Raw genomic sequence first — 13,555 nt, 5'->3', positions numbered from 1 at the left:
CACCGCTTTCCTCTGCAAAGTTGAGAGTCAGGTGAAGTTTTATTTCACTAAGCAGGGACGTTAGTTCCAAATATTTCAAGGGGCTGAGATTTGAGGTATTCCTATTTGCTTAATATTTCATGCAGTTTTCCTTCTACGAGCACTGCTATCGATGTGAAAAAGATAACGTTGTCATAACGGATATTGGGATTTGAGTTTTTCAAATTTACTTCAATGAAGTTATGTCAATGAAATTAAAACCAATTTGTTTGCTCCATGAAACAGCAGATCTTCTAGAAGCAGTGATTTTAGATTATTGAAATAACCCTTGTCACATACTGATAGATTTTCTTTCTAAGGTTATTCAATAAGCATAAGCTTCAGATCATCTTTGCTGAGGGCATTTTACAGCTTCCCTGGGTGGTGGCCAGTGAACACCAGGATGCTGCGTACTCACAGCCGAGCCACCGCCCTACGATGGAGCACCTCTCCAAGGCTTCCCAAAGCAAGGCCTGCTCCAGCGTGGTTGCGGTCCCATCCCATTTTGCAACTGTGGGCAACTGCCTTGTCTTGACTAATAATAATCACAGTCTTGGCCAATGAGAGCCAAAGACACTGAGCCATCAGAGTTAGTGAAGAGGGTGAAGAGGACTTACAAGGTTAAGCCATGCTACCAGGAGAACCAAGAAGATGAGTAAGAGTGGTTTCCCCTCCAGCAGACGCTGCCGGCCGGGCTTGCCGCTCACAGATCTCTTTTCCCATCTCTGCCTGGCAGCTGGGCTTTCCTCTATTATACAAATAACCTAAAGCAAACACTGCTTTCCATAAAGGCCTGACCAGTAACCTCCTATAAAAACAAAGAGAGGGTGCTCCTAGATTAATGGGGAGCCTTAGAAGTCTGGAACATCAGAAAAATTGACTCATTTCATCTGATTCAAGGCTGGGCCTGCTCCAGGCAGGGACATTGTGTCGTCACTTATGTAATTAAATGGAGCCTAAATATAGAGTGCTGATAGTATATATCAAGTCCTTATCCAGGATTCAGACTCTGCCACAGAAGGAAGAACAAACAGACACAGAAACCTGACGTACAGGTCTATGAGCCTTATTCCCCTCTTTTTGAGTGAACGTGTTTGGCGAACAATGCACACGTTTCAGATCAGCTCTGCCGTAGGAATTGAAACAACTTTACCCTTCCCTTGTACATCAGCGGGTGGTTTTGGAGAGCAGAAAAAAGGGAAGAGGCTGTTTTTCTTAATGAAGGATTTAAGCCAAAAATATTTAAACAAATCCTTTTGTTCTGCCATCCTACAGGTGGAACCCTCTCAGTTTGGGAGACAGGAGTTCAGCTGAGGGAAACCCTGGCTCTGCTGAGGGCTGCCAGTGGTCAAGGCAGCCCCACCCCCTGCCATGGGCAGGCCACTTCCTTCCAGAGATGCTCCGTGGGTTTTATAGAAGGTTTGTATCTTAACACCAAAAAGACCTTTGAGTTAAAAACAACGAGCAATGTGATTTGTTGAGTCAGAGCACTATGAATGACAAATTAGAAATTATAAAACTGGGTTTCTTTGTGAAGCAGCACACAAACAATTAATCTCCCCAATTCCCTGGCCTGCTGAGGAACACTGTGTTCAATTTTCCTTTAATTTTTTCAGTCATAGATGGAAATATGCCTTAAAGTGTTAGCCAGCCATGCTGAGAGTCTGCTAATTCCCCAAATAAAGTTCATCTAAAACTCTGAAATTTATGCCCAGCCTGAGAAGGGTGATGTGCTGCTTTCTAATTTGATCTGCTGTTCTTATCACCAAGGGGCACCCACAGACCTGCAAGTCAGTCCCGTTTATATGATCGTTCTTTCCCAAACTAATGCTGTAAGCAGGCTGAGCTCACACTGAGACCAATGATAAATAACCAACCTTGAGCAACACATTTGCTTTATTAACTCACGTAAGCAGGGAGGCACGCGCACATAAAACCCTAATGCTGCTTGGAGGGGATGATTGCCTAGCTGGGGCAGGGGTGCTGTGTTAGAGCAATGGGACGAAGGTTTAACTTCCCAGAAAGTGTCAACACCTATTAAGATTTCAGCTCCATCGTTCCCAGGGTTCAGCTCCCTCTTCCACCCTGGTTCTTTAGTCTTTTTTACCATGTCGAAGCACCTTGCCACCTCCAGGAATTAATCCTCCAGACCCCTGCGGGGTGAGGAAGGATTATCAAGTCCATTTTTCAAAGTGGGAAGGGGATTGCAAAGTAGAGAGTTTGTTGCACAGAACCTGATCAGAGACATAGCCAGGCCTGGCAAGCATGCAATGAGACGGGGTGCCCCTGGTCTCTACAAGAAACTTCCATATGTATGTCTAGGGGATCACATAGATTTAATAACTCACTTTTATTAGTTGGTGTTGACTCCCCTCAAACTTTACAATCAATATGGGCCTTAAGAAAACAAAATCAATAACCAGAGAAGAAAGAGGCATCCTCTCTACCCAACCTGTCATCTGCCGTCTGATAGACACCGACGCAGCTTCCCATCGCTGACAGACCGTGCCCAGACACCTGCAAGAGAGGAGGAAAAATTTCTGACACCAGACAGGTGAGCTGTACAAGCAAGAAGCCATGCATAAAGACAGGCCCCACTAACAAAAGAACCCTGTGATGATCTGTGAAGCTTCCCAAACAATCCTTATCTCATCCCAAACACCCAATGCTGGCAGAATTAAGGTAGGGAGAAGAGACGCCAGAGGAAGAGGATTTCTAGATGAGAGTCTGACTCTTTCTCAAAGGATGATGGGGACACCCCAGCCCCTCCTGACCTGAATTCCCTACAACGAGGCTAATACTGTGGTTAAACATGAAGTTTTACAGCATACCGGTGGAACAGGCAGGAGGAGGTTTATATATACAGGTGGGATGTGCTTTGTGCAGCAGCCTGGGGAAAGACTAATTTTATTCCCTTTGAGAAGAGACATGAATAGGAGAGAGATGAAAAGCACTGTTCCCCACAGCCTCCCCAAACCCACTTCTGATCCCCAGAGAATGTACTCAGGATGGGACAGACATTGCTTTTATTCATATTGCAGGTTGGTAAGGGATTCCTAGCACCAAAAGCAAAACATATTCAAAACAAAAGCCTGCAGTGAGTTGTAACACTTCATTCCTTCTTTTCCTAACTACAATTCAACCCCAATAAATGGGGTTAAACACTGGGAAAACAAACACGGACTACAGGAGTAGCCTGGTTAATGCACATACCTGGTCTTGGACATATCTCCCTGGGTAGCAACAGGCTGGCACAGGAACCAGCCCTGGGGTTGTGCTGCAGAGACAGGACTAACACGGTCACAAGCTAACACAGCCAGGCAGCTCACGGAGCAGCAGCCCATGACTGCCTGAGGACTGAGCTGACACCCACCTGATGACCTGGGCAAAGCCTTTCTCCTGCCCAGAGCGGGGCTGCCACAGAGCCCAGCGCAGCACCTGCGTCCCCTTTGGCACCCAGCTCAGCTCACAAACTAGTGCCTCATGAACAGAAATCAGTTTAAGTGTAATGGCGGTACCAAAGACAATCTTTCTCTACAATTACACCTTTTACTTTTACTTCCAAAACACCCTCCTGCTCACGTTCTACTTACGTGGATGTACTGGTGCTGCATCCCCTGCAGCATCACTGGACACCCACACACACTCCTGGCTGCGTGAAACTACTGAGTTGTGCTTTCCCTTCTGTATGCAACCAAGAAAGATATTGCAAGGAGAAAATGAGAGGTTTTTTCAGGACACAGGAAATCCACCTACCTACCACACAAGGAAACAAAACCTTTTGCTACAGGTGAAGCTCCCAGCACTGCAAAACCCCTTTGAAGCTCTGTCGAGGCGCTGCAGTACGCTGGACCGGTGATGGGAGGGCAATAGAGGCTGGGATACTGCCACCATTCACCGAACAGCCAGAGTGGTGGCAAAGCTTACCTACATGGCTGGAGGTGCAGGATGCTTATTCCCCATCTTCCGATGGAGCATGCCTTGGTGAATCACGACGCTCCTCACATCCCAGCGAAGAACAAAAGGATTCGGACCTACAGCCCTGATAAAACACACACAAGCTCCCTTTTTCAGAGACTTCTCTGGAAACTTTTTCTGCTTCAGCTGGTGCAAACATGCCCTGAGAAACCTAATGTTAGAAGTTAGTTTTAAAATTGCATGCAGTAGCTCTTTTGAAACAAAATATTTTCAAGACATCTCTGCACTTAGGCCAGTTTCTTTGGGCATCTAGCCCCACATTTAAGCACCAAAAGCAAAAACCCCCAGATTAGGTGTCTAGTGCTTAGTTTTACGCCCCTGCATTTGAAAATATGGTCCTTAATATCGGATTCTCAGGCACCTGGAAGTATGTGCTTTCCTTTGGAGTGATTAAAAAAAAGGAAATCATCTCTATATATTATTTTTATTTTCTTTCCTTTATATTGTTTTAAGGCTGTTTTTATGCGGCACTGGAAAGTTACAGCCCGTGATTTGTTGCATTCTGGTCTGCTAATAGAAACATCCCCCATGACTGCCGCTCACTCCTAAGAGCAGAAGGATCGTAACACAGATTGTAAATGGTTGCATTACTGAGAAAGATAATGTTTCTTTCCATTTTCCTTTCCCTCAGTTGATATTTATCGTGGCAAGGTTGTGTAAGCATGTAAGAGAGAGATCATGCATTATTTACCAGTGTGGAAAGGGGGAAAGGCTCCAGCCTTTCACAGCGTGGCTGAACCCCGAGCAGTTCCCACCCACTAAGGTTTGCATCGTGCTCGGCGGTAGCTTGGCTGAAGGGTTGTTAAAGCAAGTATGATTGCCCTGACAGCCCAGAGAGCAGCAGCTGAATGGTCCCGAGGGGTGCGGGCTCTGCTTTCCCTTCTTTCTGCTCTGGATGTCTTATGCCACTGTTTATTTCACACTATGGCAAGCCTGGACCGAGCTCAGGCCAGAACTGCCACCAAGTCACCGCATCCATCGATAAATTCCTTGGGGTCAGCTGGGGCTCCAGGAGGCTCCAACACTTCTGAGACAAAATTTCGTGCTCTTGAATGCAGCTGGGGGAAGACACGCTCATAGGGGAGGGTGAGACAGGAGAACACAGAGTCTCTCCAGCCTCGGGACTCGTCCCCGCGATGCCACCAGGGCTGGCGATGCCGACCGCAGCTTCCAAACATGCCAGGAAGTTGCAACACTCAAAGGTTTATTATTGTTTAACTGCAGCCAGTGTCAGAGGCTCTACATTTATCCTTCCAGTGCATATTAAAAAAACTACGAAACAAGTAATTAAATGCTGGAAACCTTAAAAAAGAAAAAAGAAAAAAGAAAAAGAAAAGAAGTAACGATAACAAAGCTACTAAATAAGAAGTAAATTGAGAAAGAATTACAAGGAACTAAATATTTTAAAAGCTCTTCCAAATTAAGGAGAACAAAGGGAAAGGATCAGCTCTTACTTTTGCAGTTAAGGTATTATTTATGGCAATCTAGCTTTTGTAAGAGTAAGCCTGGACACAGTGCTACAGAAAACACATCTGATTTACTCCCAGGGCTCCTCATCAGTTTCCATATCAGCTTCAGCCAGCCAAAAAGCAGGAGGGGTTCCGTGCAGTCCCGAGCCTGCGTGCACACAGGGCGCTTGTAAAACACCCAGAGGATTTATCTCAGCGCCGGGTGGCTGGACCATGAGCATCAGCAACAGCCTCAGCCCAAAGCGCTAGCACTGGAGCTGAACTACTGTATCTTCGGGGCAGAAAACAAATCTTGCAAGAATGAGAGAGAACTTATTTAGCAGCAAAACGGAAGAAGTAAATAAAATCCCAGCTCTGTGTCTGCGTGCAGCCTGCATGTGAAAAGGGGTGGGAAGAGGAGACTCAGGGGGGACACCCTGTTTTTGCAGGGAAGAGACACACAGCCACACGAGGTCCCACAGAGGCACTGACCTGGCAGAGCAAACAGCCCATTTGTCCCCTCCCAGCAGTGAGATGACTGTCCCTTTGACGTGACTGTCCCATCCGCCTCCGGGGACACCTCCGATGGTTCAGGGGAACGCTCCCCACAGGCTCGAGGGAAGGAGGGAGGTGGAGGATGAGGAGCCACCCCGGCAGAGCCCTTCTCCACATCTGCCCAGTTTGACTCCAAGCCATCAAGCCGAGCACCACAGGGCTGCCAAAAAACACCCTTCTCTGCAGGGAGAAAATGCACCCATGACTGCAGCATTCATGTATATCGTTTGTAGTCTTTTCGCCCCCTCATGCAGCGCTGGTAATATTTGCAGACAAGCTGTTTATAACAAACTTTTTGCTAAAGTATGTAAAACATTAAGATTGCCCACGCTATTCATAGGACTCAGCCCCCAGATGCCTTCCTGCTTTCCCTATGGACTAATAAAAACAATAAACAAATAAAAAAAGGATGCGAAGTTTGGTTAAACTCAAAAACAGTTTGGGGAGGAAAAAGCTGCAGACGGGATGGTCCTGGGAAGACATCCAGCTTTCCAGACGTCCATGTCATGCTGCTGCCCACACACCCTCCTATTTCAAGGAGCTGCCATACATAAAACAGTTGCAAACCATACTAGCTTTTTAATGACTCTGTTGATTTTTCCAGCCCCTGTGCTGGCTGCCCGCCTCGGTGTCCTGTCCTTTGAACCTGCACAGAGTAAATAGGTGCAGCTACTGTGGCTCTGCGGGCAGGAGATGTGTCCCCAGGAGGAGCGTTAGGTGCAGGCAGGGAGCGACCCCCCCGCCTCCCTGGAGGGCAGCATGTGGAAGAGTCAGCTCACTTCAGCTGAAAAAGGGGAAAAAGAAAAAGAGAGAAACAAAAAGCCAGCAAAGCCATAGGGGAAGGTCTCCTTGTGAATTCAATAGGTCCCCAAGACTCGGAGGTAAACGTGCAGGTAGTGGCCTTTCTGAGGACAGATCCAGAAGGACGTGAACAGGGATGTGACAGCCTTCGAGTGCCCCAGCAGACTTGCTGGAGGCTCAAGGGGTTTAACTGGAGCACCTGGAGCTTGGCCGGAGCTGAGGAACACACCGACCAGGGCCTCAGGGGCTGTTGGCCTCTAGCAGAGACTTTATTTATTTAAATCTAACTGACCAGAAGATTTCTCCTCTCTTCATTCCCCCTCTCCCAGCAGAAACATTTATTATGCTAATTGAAACGTTTAATCACCCAGGACCATTGGCTGCAATATCTCATCATAAGGAGCTTTAATGTTTGCTTGGATCAGCACCCTGGGACTGGAGAATGTGTTTCACCCTTTCCTCTGCCCAGTTACCAAGTGCTCCTCTCTTCCTCGCTCCTCTCGCCCCCCCGGCCCTGCCCCCTGCCCTTTTTCAAGTTGCAGTGTGTTAAAATAAAAGTATTAACGGCGCTTATCTGATGCACGGGAGCGAGAGATTGCGAGAGCGAGCTGGCAAGCAGCCAGCAGCTAATGGCATAAAAAGCAATTTGATAAAAAGAAAAAAATTAACACGCTAATTGTCAGGCTGGAGAGGGTGCTGGGGACCATATAGAAGAAAAAAAAAAAAAAGACATTTTCTGATTACTCTAGATTACAATAAAAGTCTGAGGAAGAAAGAAAGGTTTTGATGCAATTTTCTTCTGCTCGCCCCATTCTCTGCTACCCTCCCCCAGCTCAAAGCCTCTAGCCAGAGCCTCAGGCACTCACAGGGATTTATCAGAAGATCTCTTCCTTTTTAGCATCCTGTCACTGGCAGATGCACCACAGGCTGCAGAGCCGGTCGGCACCACCACGCAGTTCTCCCCTTCCCATGGTGGCAAGTGACACTGTGGTGGAGCTCCTGTCGGGGGGGAAAAAGTCATGTCTGACAGAACCCTGCACACTCCCACCTCGCAGCGCAGCTGAGCCGAGGACAGAGAGGAGGTTTCCGAAGTACTAACCCCCCTCCCATTTACAGGGAGGCTTTTTTGGGGGTTTCTTTTTTAAACAAAGGGACATTGGTCAATTTGAGGGGTTTGGGTTTTTTGGTTTTTTTTTGGTTGCTCTGTTTTATTTTTCTCAAAGCAATAGAAAGGAGTGCCTAGAAAGCTCAAAGCAGAAAGCTCAGCCTCTTAACGTTGGCTCCACAGCATGCCGTTAACTAGGATTAAGAAAGTCAACTAATGCTTCACGGCACCAGGATTTCAACAGCACGCAGCCTCCTGAGGCAGGGAACCGCGACGGCAAATGCAGCATGATCTCAAAGCAGCAGCTGCCTCTCCCCACAGATGCCATTTAACCCCGGATTTGTGTGCATCCTTCTGAAAATCAGCTGGAAATCCACCGTGCCTTCCTTTCAGGGACAGTGAGCACCGCCAGCCAGAGCCTTGGCTCCTCTCTGCCCAGCTGCCGGCACCAGAGCTGGATTAGGGAGAGCCTTTTCCCATGCAGGTGGAGCGGCGGCACGGGGCTCCCAGCAGCTTCCCGGAGCTCCCAGCCCGTCCCGGCTGACCAGCAGATGAGCCAGCGCATTCCCCCAAAAGAGGGGTGCTGGGGGAACGAGGGCCAGGACACGAGGTACATGTATCATTTTTGATTAATATTCGCAGATGAATGCTGTAAATATGAGCCACGAAGATTTAAAAGAAAGTCACTGAGCCATACAAGTGAATTAATTTGTTTTTAGACAAAATGCAGCTGGTTTTCAGCCTTTTACAAGCAGGAACATTATTCCTTTCCTATGCCAAAGACTGACTGTTTTCTCTCTCCTGCTTCACTTCTACCGTGGAGGAAATTTAAGCAAGAACATGTATAGTGAATTGCTAAATTCAACCAGTGCCACGGAAGCTCACCTAATCATTCAGACCAACACGCCCTACCTGAGCAGCACACCGAGACCCGTGAGCTCCTCCGCTTTTTACATGTCGACAGCCAGGGTGTTAAAAGAGGGGGAAATCAATAAGCCAGACCTGGTGACTTACATCATTCTGTTTTTCTTTCTGCTCTTGACTGTGGCGCTCATTGTGCTCTTCATAAACTGCCAGCTGAAAAATTCTTTTTTTGCTACTCTTCCTTACGACAGGTCGCTCAGAGAGGCGAGGAGCCCGTGGAGGACACAAGCTGTCTGACACTAGAGAGAAACTATGTCTTACAACAGTAGCAGGCACCAGAAACGCTGTGCAATAAGGTGTTATTTCCATATGCCAGTAAATGGATTTGACCCTCTTTAAAAGTAACAGGCTGCATCACGGGAAAAGATTGCTGAAAAAATATGCTGTATGCAAATCCAAATAGCTGTAAATAAAAAGCTCTGTTATGAACTAAACAGAGAATGCTTTAGCAGATTTATACAGTTTTGTGCAAAAAATTGCCCCATGATTCCAGATTAAGCCCTATATGTATGGAAATGTCACCATCCACCCATTCAGTGTCCATACAAGGATATTTGCACTAACAACAATCTCTGATTTGGGTGTCTGGTGGAGCTTGGCACCCGTGTTTATGAAACCATAGCATCAAATGTAAAAAAAAAAACCACAGTATATTTACCTAACGGCTCCACGCTGAGGATATGAGTTTACTTCCCAGACCCATTTCGCTCAACTGCTGCTGAAACTGCGTGGTAATGCAGCGGGAGCCCTGCCAGGCAGGAGGAGAAAACTAAAAATGTTTATTTAGGCTTTTGATTGTGATTCTGTTAAGGGTGGTTTTGATGTTTTACTGCCTCATCAAACAGGTTTTAAGTTACCAGTTACGTGAAGCACTAAATACCTAAGGAAGTTGCTTTCAGCTTTAAGCTACAAAGAAAATTATTTGCCACGGCATGACACCAAAATAATCCGGATGGGGAGAAGGAAGGAGAGAAAATAAGTATCATTAATAGTATGTAAACTAATGGAAGGGGAGAGCAGAGAGCTCTGAGTTCATACAAAAAGTAGATAACTTCTGAAAGCCATGAAACACAGCTTCATAGAGTCATTGCTTTAATGCATAATATCCCCGGCTCTTTGCTCTTTATATAAATCTAGATCAATTAGAAGCATGCTCTAGCAATATGGCAACAGTTTGATTCAGCGCTGATCACTGGCAAGACACACCGGTTTAAAGCATTAGCTATCTGATTTTTTTCTAAAAGCTCCTGCTTCACCTTGTCAGCTGTCACGCTGTCTTATAGACACTGATTTTTAATAAACTTGCAGCTACAGCACAATTCCAGATCCAACTGCATGAACCCCAGACAGTATTTCTACTTCCCACAAACAGTGGGCAAAGGGCTTCACTTATTTTTTTAACCCCAGTAGCTCAACACGCGACTGAATCGCAGCTATCCCGAAACACACACTCCTAAACCCTGTTTTTGCTAGTGGATCATCTCGCAGAAGAATGGGGTTCAAGCGGCGTCAGATGCTGTGCTCCTAAATCCGTTCTTAACACGCGGAGAACAGCAGAAGTGCTGTGTGTATATATGTACATAACTTATTTAATCCAAATGGGAAGATTTTACAATGCAATTATACAGGCTCGCACTCAAACACAGATAAAATGTGTATACATGGGAGCCCGTTTGCAAGCTTTTTTTTTTTTTTTAACACAGAAATTGCACAGTTGACAGCACTTCCATGTCATTGTCTTGGTTACCATGTTTTATTATGCTCAAGTAAGCTAAACTACCATATAACAGGCTTAAATATTTTATTCCTCAATAGGTGGCCAATTTTTATCTCCTCTGAACCAAATTTAACTGGTGTAATTCCAAGTAATTACTCTAATGTAGAAAGCGAGAATAAATTCAAGTGTGTTTATCTCAGCCCTTTTTGAATAAATCAAGTTTTATCACATCAGGCATTTCTTATTTATTTTTAAGTAACAACAGCTTGTTTTCAGCTATCAGCCATGACGACTTCGGTCTAAGAATTTCTGCTGGCAAAAGCCTCAGAACCTGACAAAGCACGTGTTGCGTTGCACCCTACTGTACTGTATTTAAATGTTCTACAATAACCCTGGAATAATCCTAATTTTCCCCACAGACCAATAGTTGGAGTAATACCCCAGAAGAACCTGTCACGCTTATTTACTGGGAAAGCTTTATACATGCCCTGTGTTGCTCTCATCAATACCTAGAATCACTTCCATTGCAGAAGAAAGTTCTATTAATGACATGTTAACTGATGTATGAAATGTACATATAGAAAACATCAGATAAATTCTCTTTCACCAAGCCCAAAATTCAAGTTGACCATAAAATCCACTTCCCAACCACAGGCATGCCAGGAGAGGGACCGATGGGCATTTATTCACTTGTTATAACGCATTTATTAGGTGCACGGTACACTCGGGGTCCCAAATGTATACGTCATCCCTTCCCCTCGCCTCCTGCCAGTCACACTCCTGCCCCTAACAGAAATACGCCATTCACCATGTCTTTATAGCAAACCCCACCTTCTCAACATGCCTTTCAAAATAGCCTCTCGACACTTGCAGCCCTGCAGCAGCCTCCTGCCTGATGGCTTCTCTGCGAGGCAGCCCGAGGTTGACACGCTAGGATACGAAGGATGAGTGAAACACCAGAAACGTGGGACACGATGCTGTGAGAAATGGGGTGGCCCCAGTTCAGAGAGGCTCTTAATTATATGCCTTGGTTTCGAAGGATGAGTAGCTCCCCTTATGCCTTAGAGAGCATCCATACACTTAAAATATAGAGCTCTGCTGAATCAGGACCTGCGTGTTAAATAAGGTTTTAACTCTTCCTCTGGGCCAGGGAAACAGCTCATCTCTTCCACCTGGAAGCAGTGAGACCTTTCGCATCTGATCCCACCCTTCCAACAAATTATATTGTTATATTTCAGTCTGTTGGCTTTAATCTCTCAGTCCATGGCTGGTTTTGAACGCAGCTGCCCCGGCCATTGGCACAGACGCTACCCGTGGGGAGTTTGCTGCAGTGCTGGTACTGAGCAGCCAAGGAGGAGCCACCAGCGCTATGTTCCTCTGCAAGAGCACCCCAAAACGGGGAGCTCGCTCATCCTCTTGCTCTGCCTGAACACCAGGTTTGTTAACATTTTAGGGAACCAGCAGGACCCATCTTCCTTCTCGCATTTCCTACCTGTAGGTGGGCTGTAGTGGGCTTTTCTGTGGGCATTCTCTCCTGCATTTCCCTTTTCCCCAAGCAAAAACCAGGAGCTGACCATTTTCTACACCTCATGCCACGTGGCCATCACAACTGATGCCTGGAAAGGACACATCTGCAGGACTTGCAATTCTATCAAACTACACAGCAAGGCGAAACGCAAACAATCCCAAAAGCTAAATATTTCATGTATATTTGGGATGCCTCAGGCTGGTGAGTGCCCTGGTGCCGCATGGCGAAGCAGAAGGCAAAGCTGCATTGCATGATCATGCTCTTCATCAAAGCAGTGTCGAACCACAACAGGCTCAGCAGTTTGTAACTGCACTTGCTCTAATGAGTTTTCTTCTAGCAGTATCTTCAAAAGAAATGAAAAGGCCTTATCCCAGGACACCACTTCAAAACAAGAAACAGGAAGACAAAGGCTCCTCGGCAACTCAGCTTCCATTAAGAAAAGGCTAGAGTAAAGGCAGGAGAAAGAGAAAGAGGAAAGAGGAGGAGAAAGAGGAGGAGAAAGAGAAAGAGGCTGGAGAAGAGAAAAGGAAAAGGCTGGAGAAGAGAAAGAGAAAAGGCAGAGGACATACTTAAAGCCATTAGTGAGCTCTAACAAGAGCAAGGGTTTAGTTCTATTCATCCTGATTCTTTTCCATCCTCCCAAACTTACAAAGAGTGATTTCAGAGAATGGCTGAGGAGGCTGAGTAGGGTCCAAGCTTCAATTTCCCAGTGACAAGAGGCTGCCCTGACACATACAAAGGAGCGCGTTGCCAGACCAGATCTCAGCGCATGTGTTGGGCATCAGGTTTGGTTCTGCTCTGCCATTGCGCAGTGTCCCTCCCTGAATGCTGCGATAGCCGTGGTTGTCGTGCTTCCAGACCTTTTGAGAGCCAGGAGGTTTATCTACCTGGCATTCAGAACATTTGAAACACCAGGAGACACATCAGACTGAGAAGATGAAAAGAAGATACCATTGGATTTTGTTACAGCACATTCGGCTTTAGGAAGTTGTTTCTTCCAAGCCTTAACTCACAGGACCCTGAGCAAATACAGAAACTACAGGTATAAGCAAAGAAGTTTGGTTTAAATCCATTAGTCCATACAGAAAGTCTCCTGGGCATCAAGTTACACACAGAGTCACATCTCTGCAGATGTTTTTCCTCCTCTCTCCCTCACTTGCTCCTTCCTGGCAACTTGAAATTCCTCCCTGTGGGGCTGAGAGTTTCCCGGGCAGTGCCTGTCCTACCACCGGTGAATGATCTCCATGGACACAACCTGTTCACTCCTAAACTTGCACTTTCAGGTTTAACATACTATATTTACCTCTGATTTCTTACATTAAACTTAAGGAGAAATCCTTCTATTAAGAGCTTTTAGAGTGAGACTGTTCAGAGACCTGAAAACTCACAGGTCTCAGGAAAACCAGTCTCCATTTGGCTCTTACAGAAAAGTGCCTATTTTGTCTATTTTGTGTTCTCTCTCAAATTCTTCCAATCCAGCT

General features: G+C 46.1%; 1 protein-coding gene across 1 annotated transcript; it reads left to right on the top strand.

The window, feature by feature from the left end:
- Positions 1–7,795: 7,795 nt before the first annotated feature.
- On the top strand, positions 7,796–11,071 carry SMIM32 (small integral membrane protein 32). The gene is made up of 2 exons (XM_064458362.1): positions 7,796–8,515; positions 8,688–11,071. Exons 1-2 carry the CDS (start codon positions 8,457–8,459, stop codon positions 9,064–9,066), a joined length of 438 nt encoding a protein of 145 aa, XP_064314432.1. The 5' UTR covers positions 7,796–8,456; the 3' UTR covers positions 9,067–11,071.
- The last annotated feature ends 2,484 nt before the right edge of the window (positions 11,072–13,555 follow it).

Source organism: Phalacrocorax carbo, chromosome 8, assembly GCF_963921805.1.
Source record: "Phalacrocorax carbo chromosome 8, bPhaCar2.1, whole genome shotgun sequence".
NCBI lineage: Eukaryota > Metazoa > Chordata > Aves > Suliformes > Phalacrocoracidae > Phalacrocorax > Phalacrocorax carbo.
The sequence above is the reverse complement of the archived record's forward strand: the minus strand, read 5'-3'. Positions and strand labels throughout refer to the sequence as shown.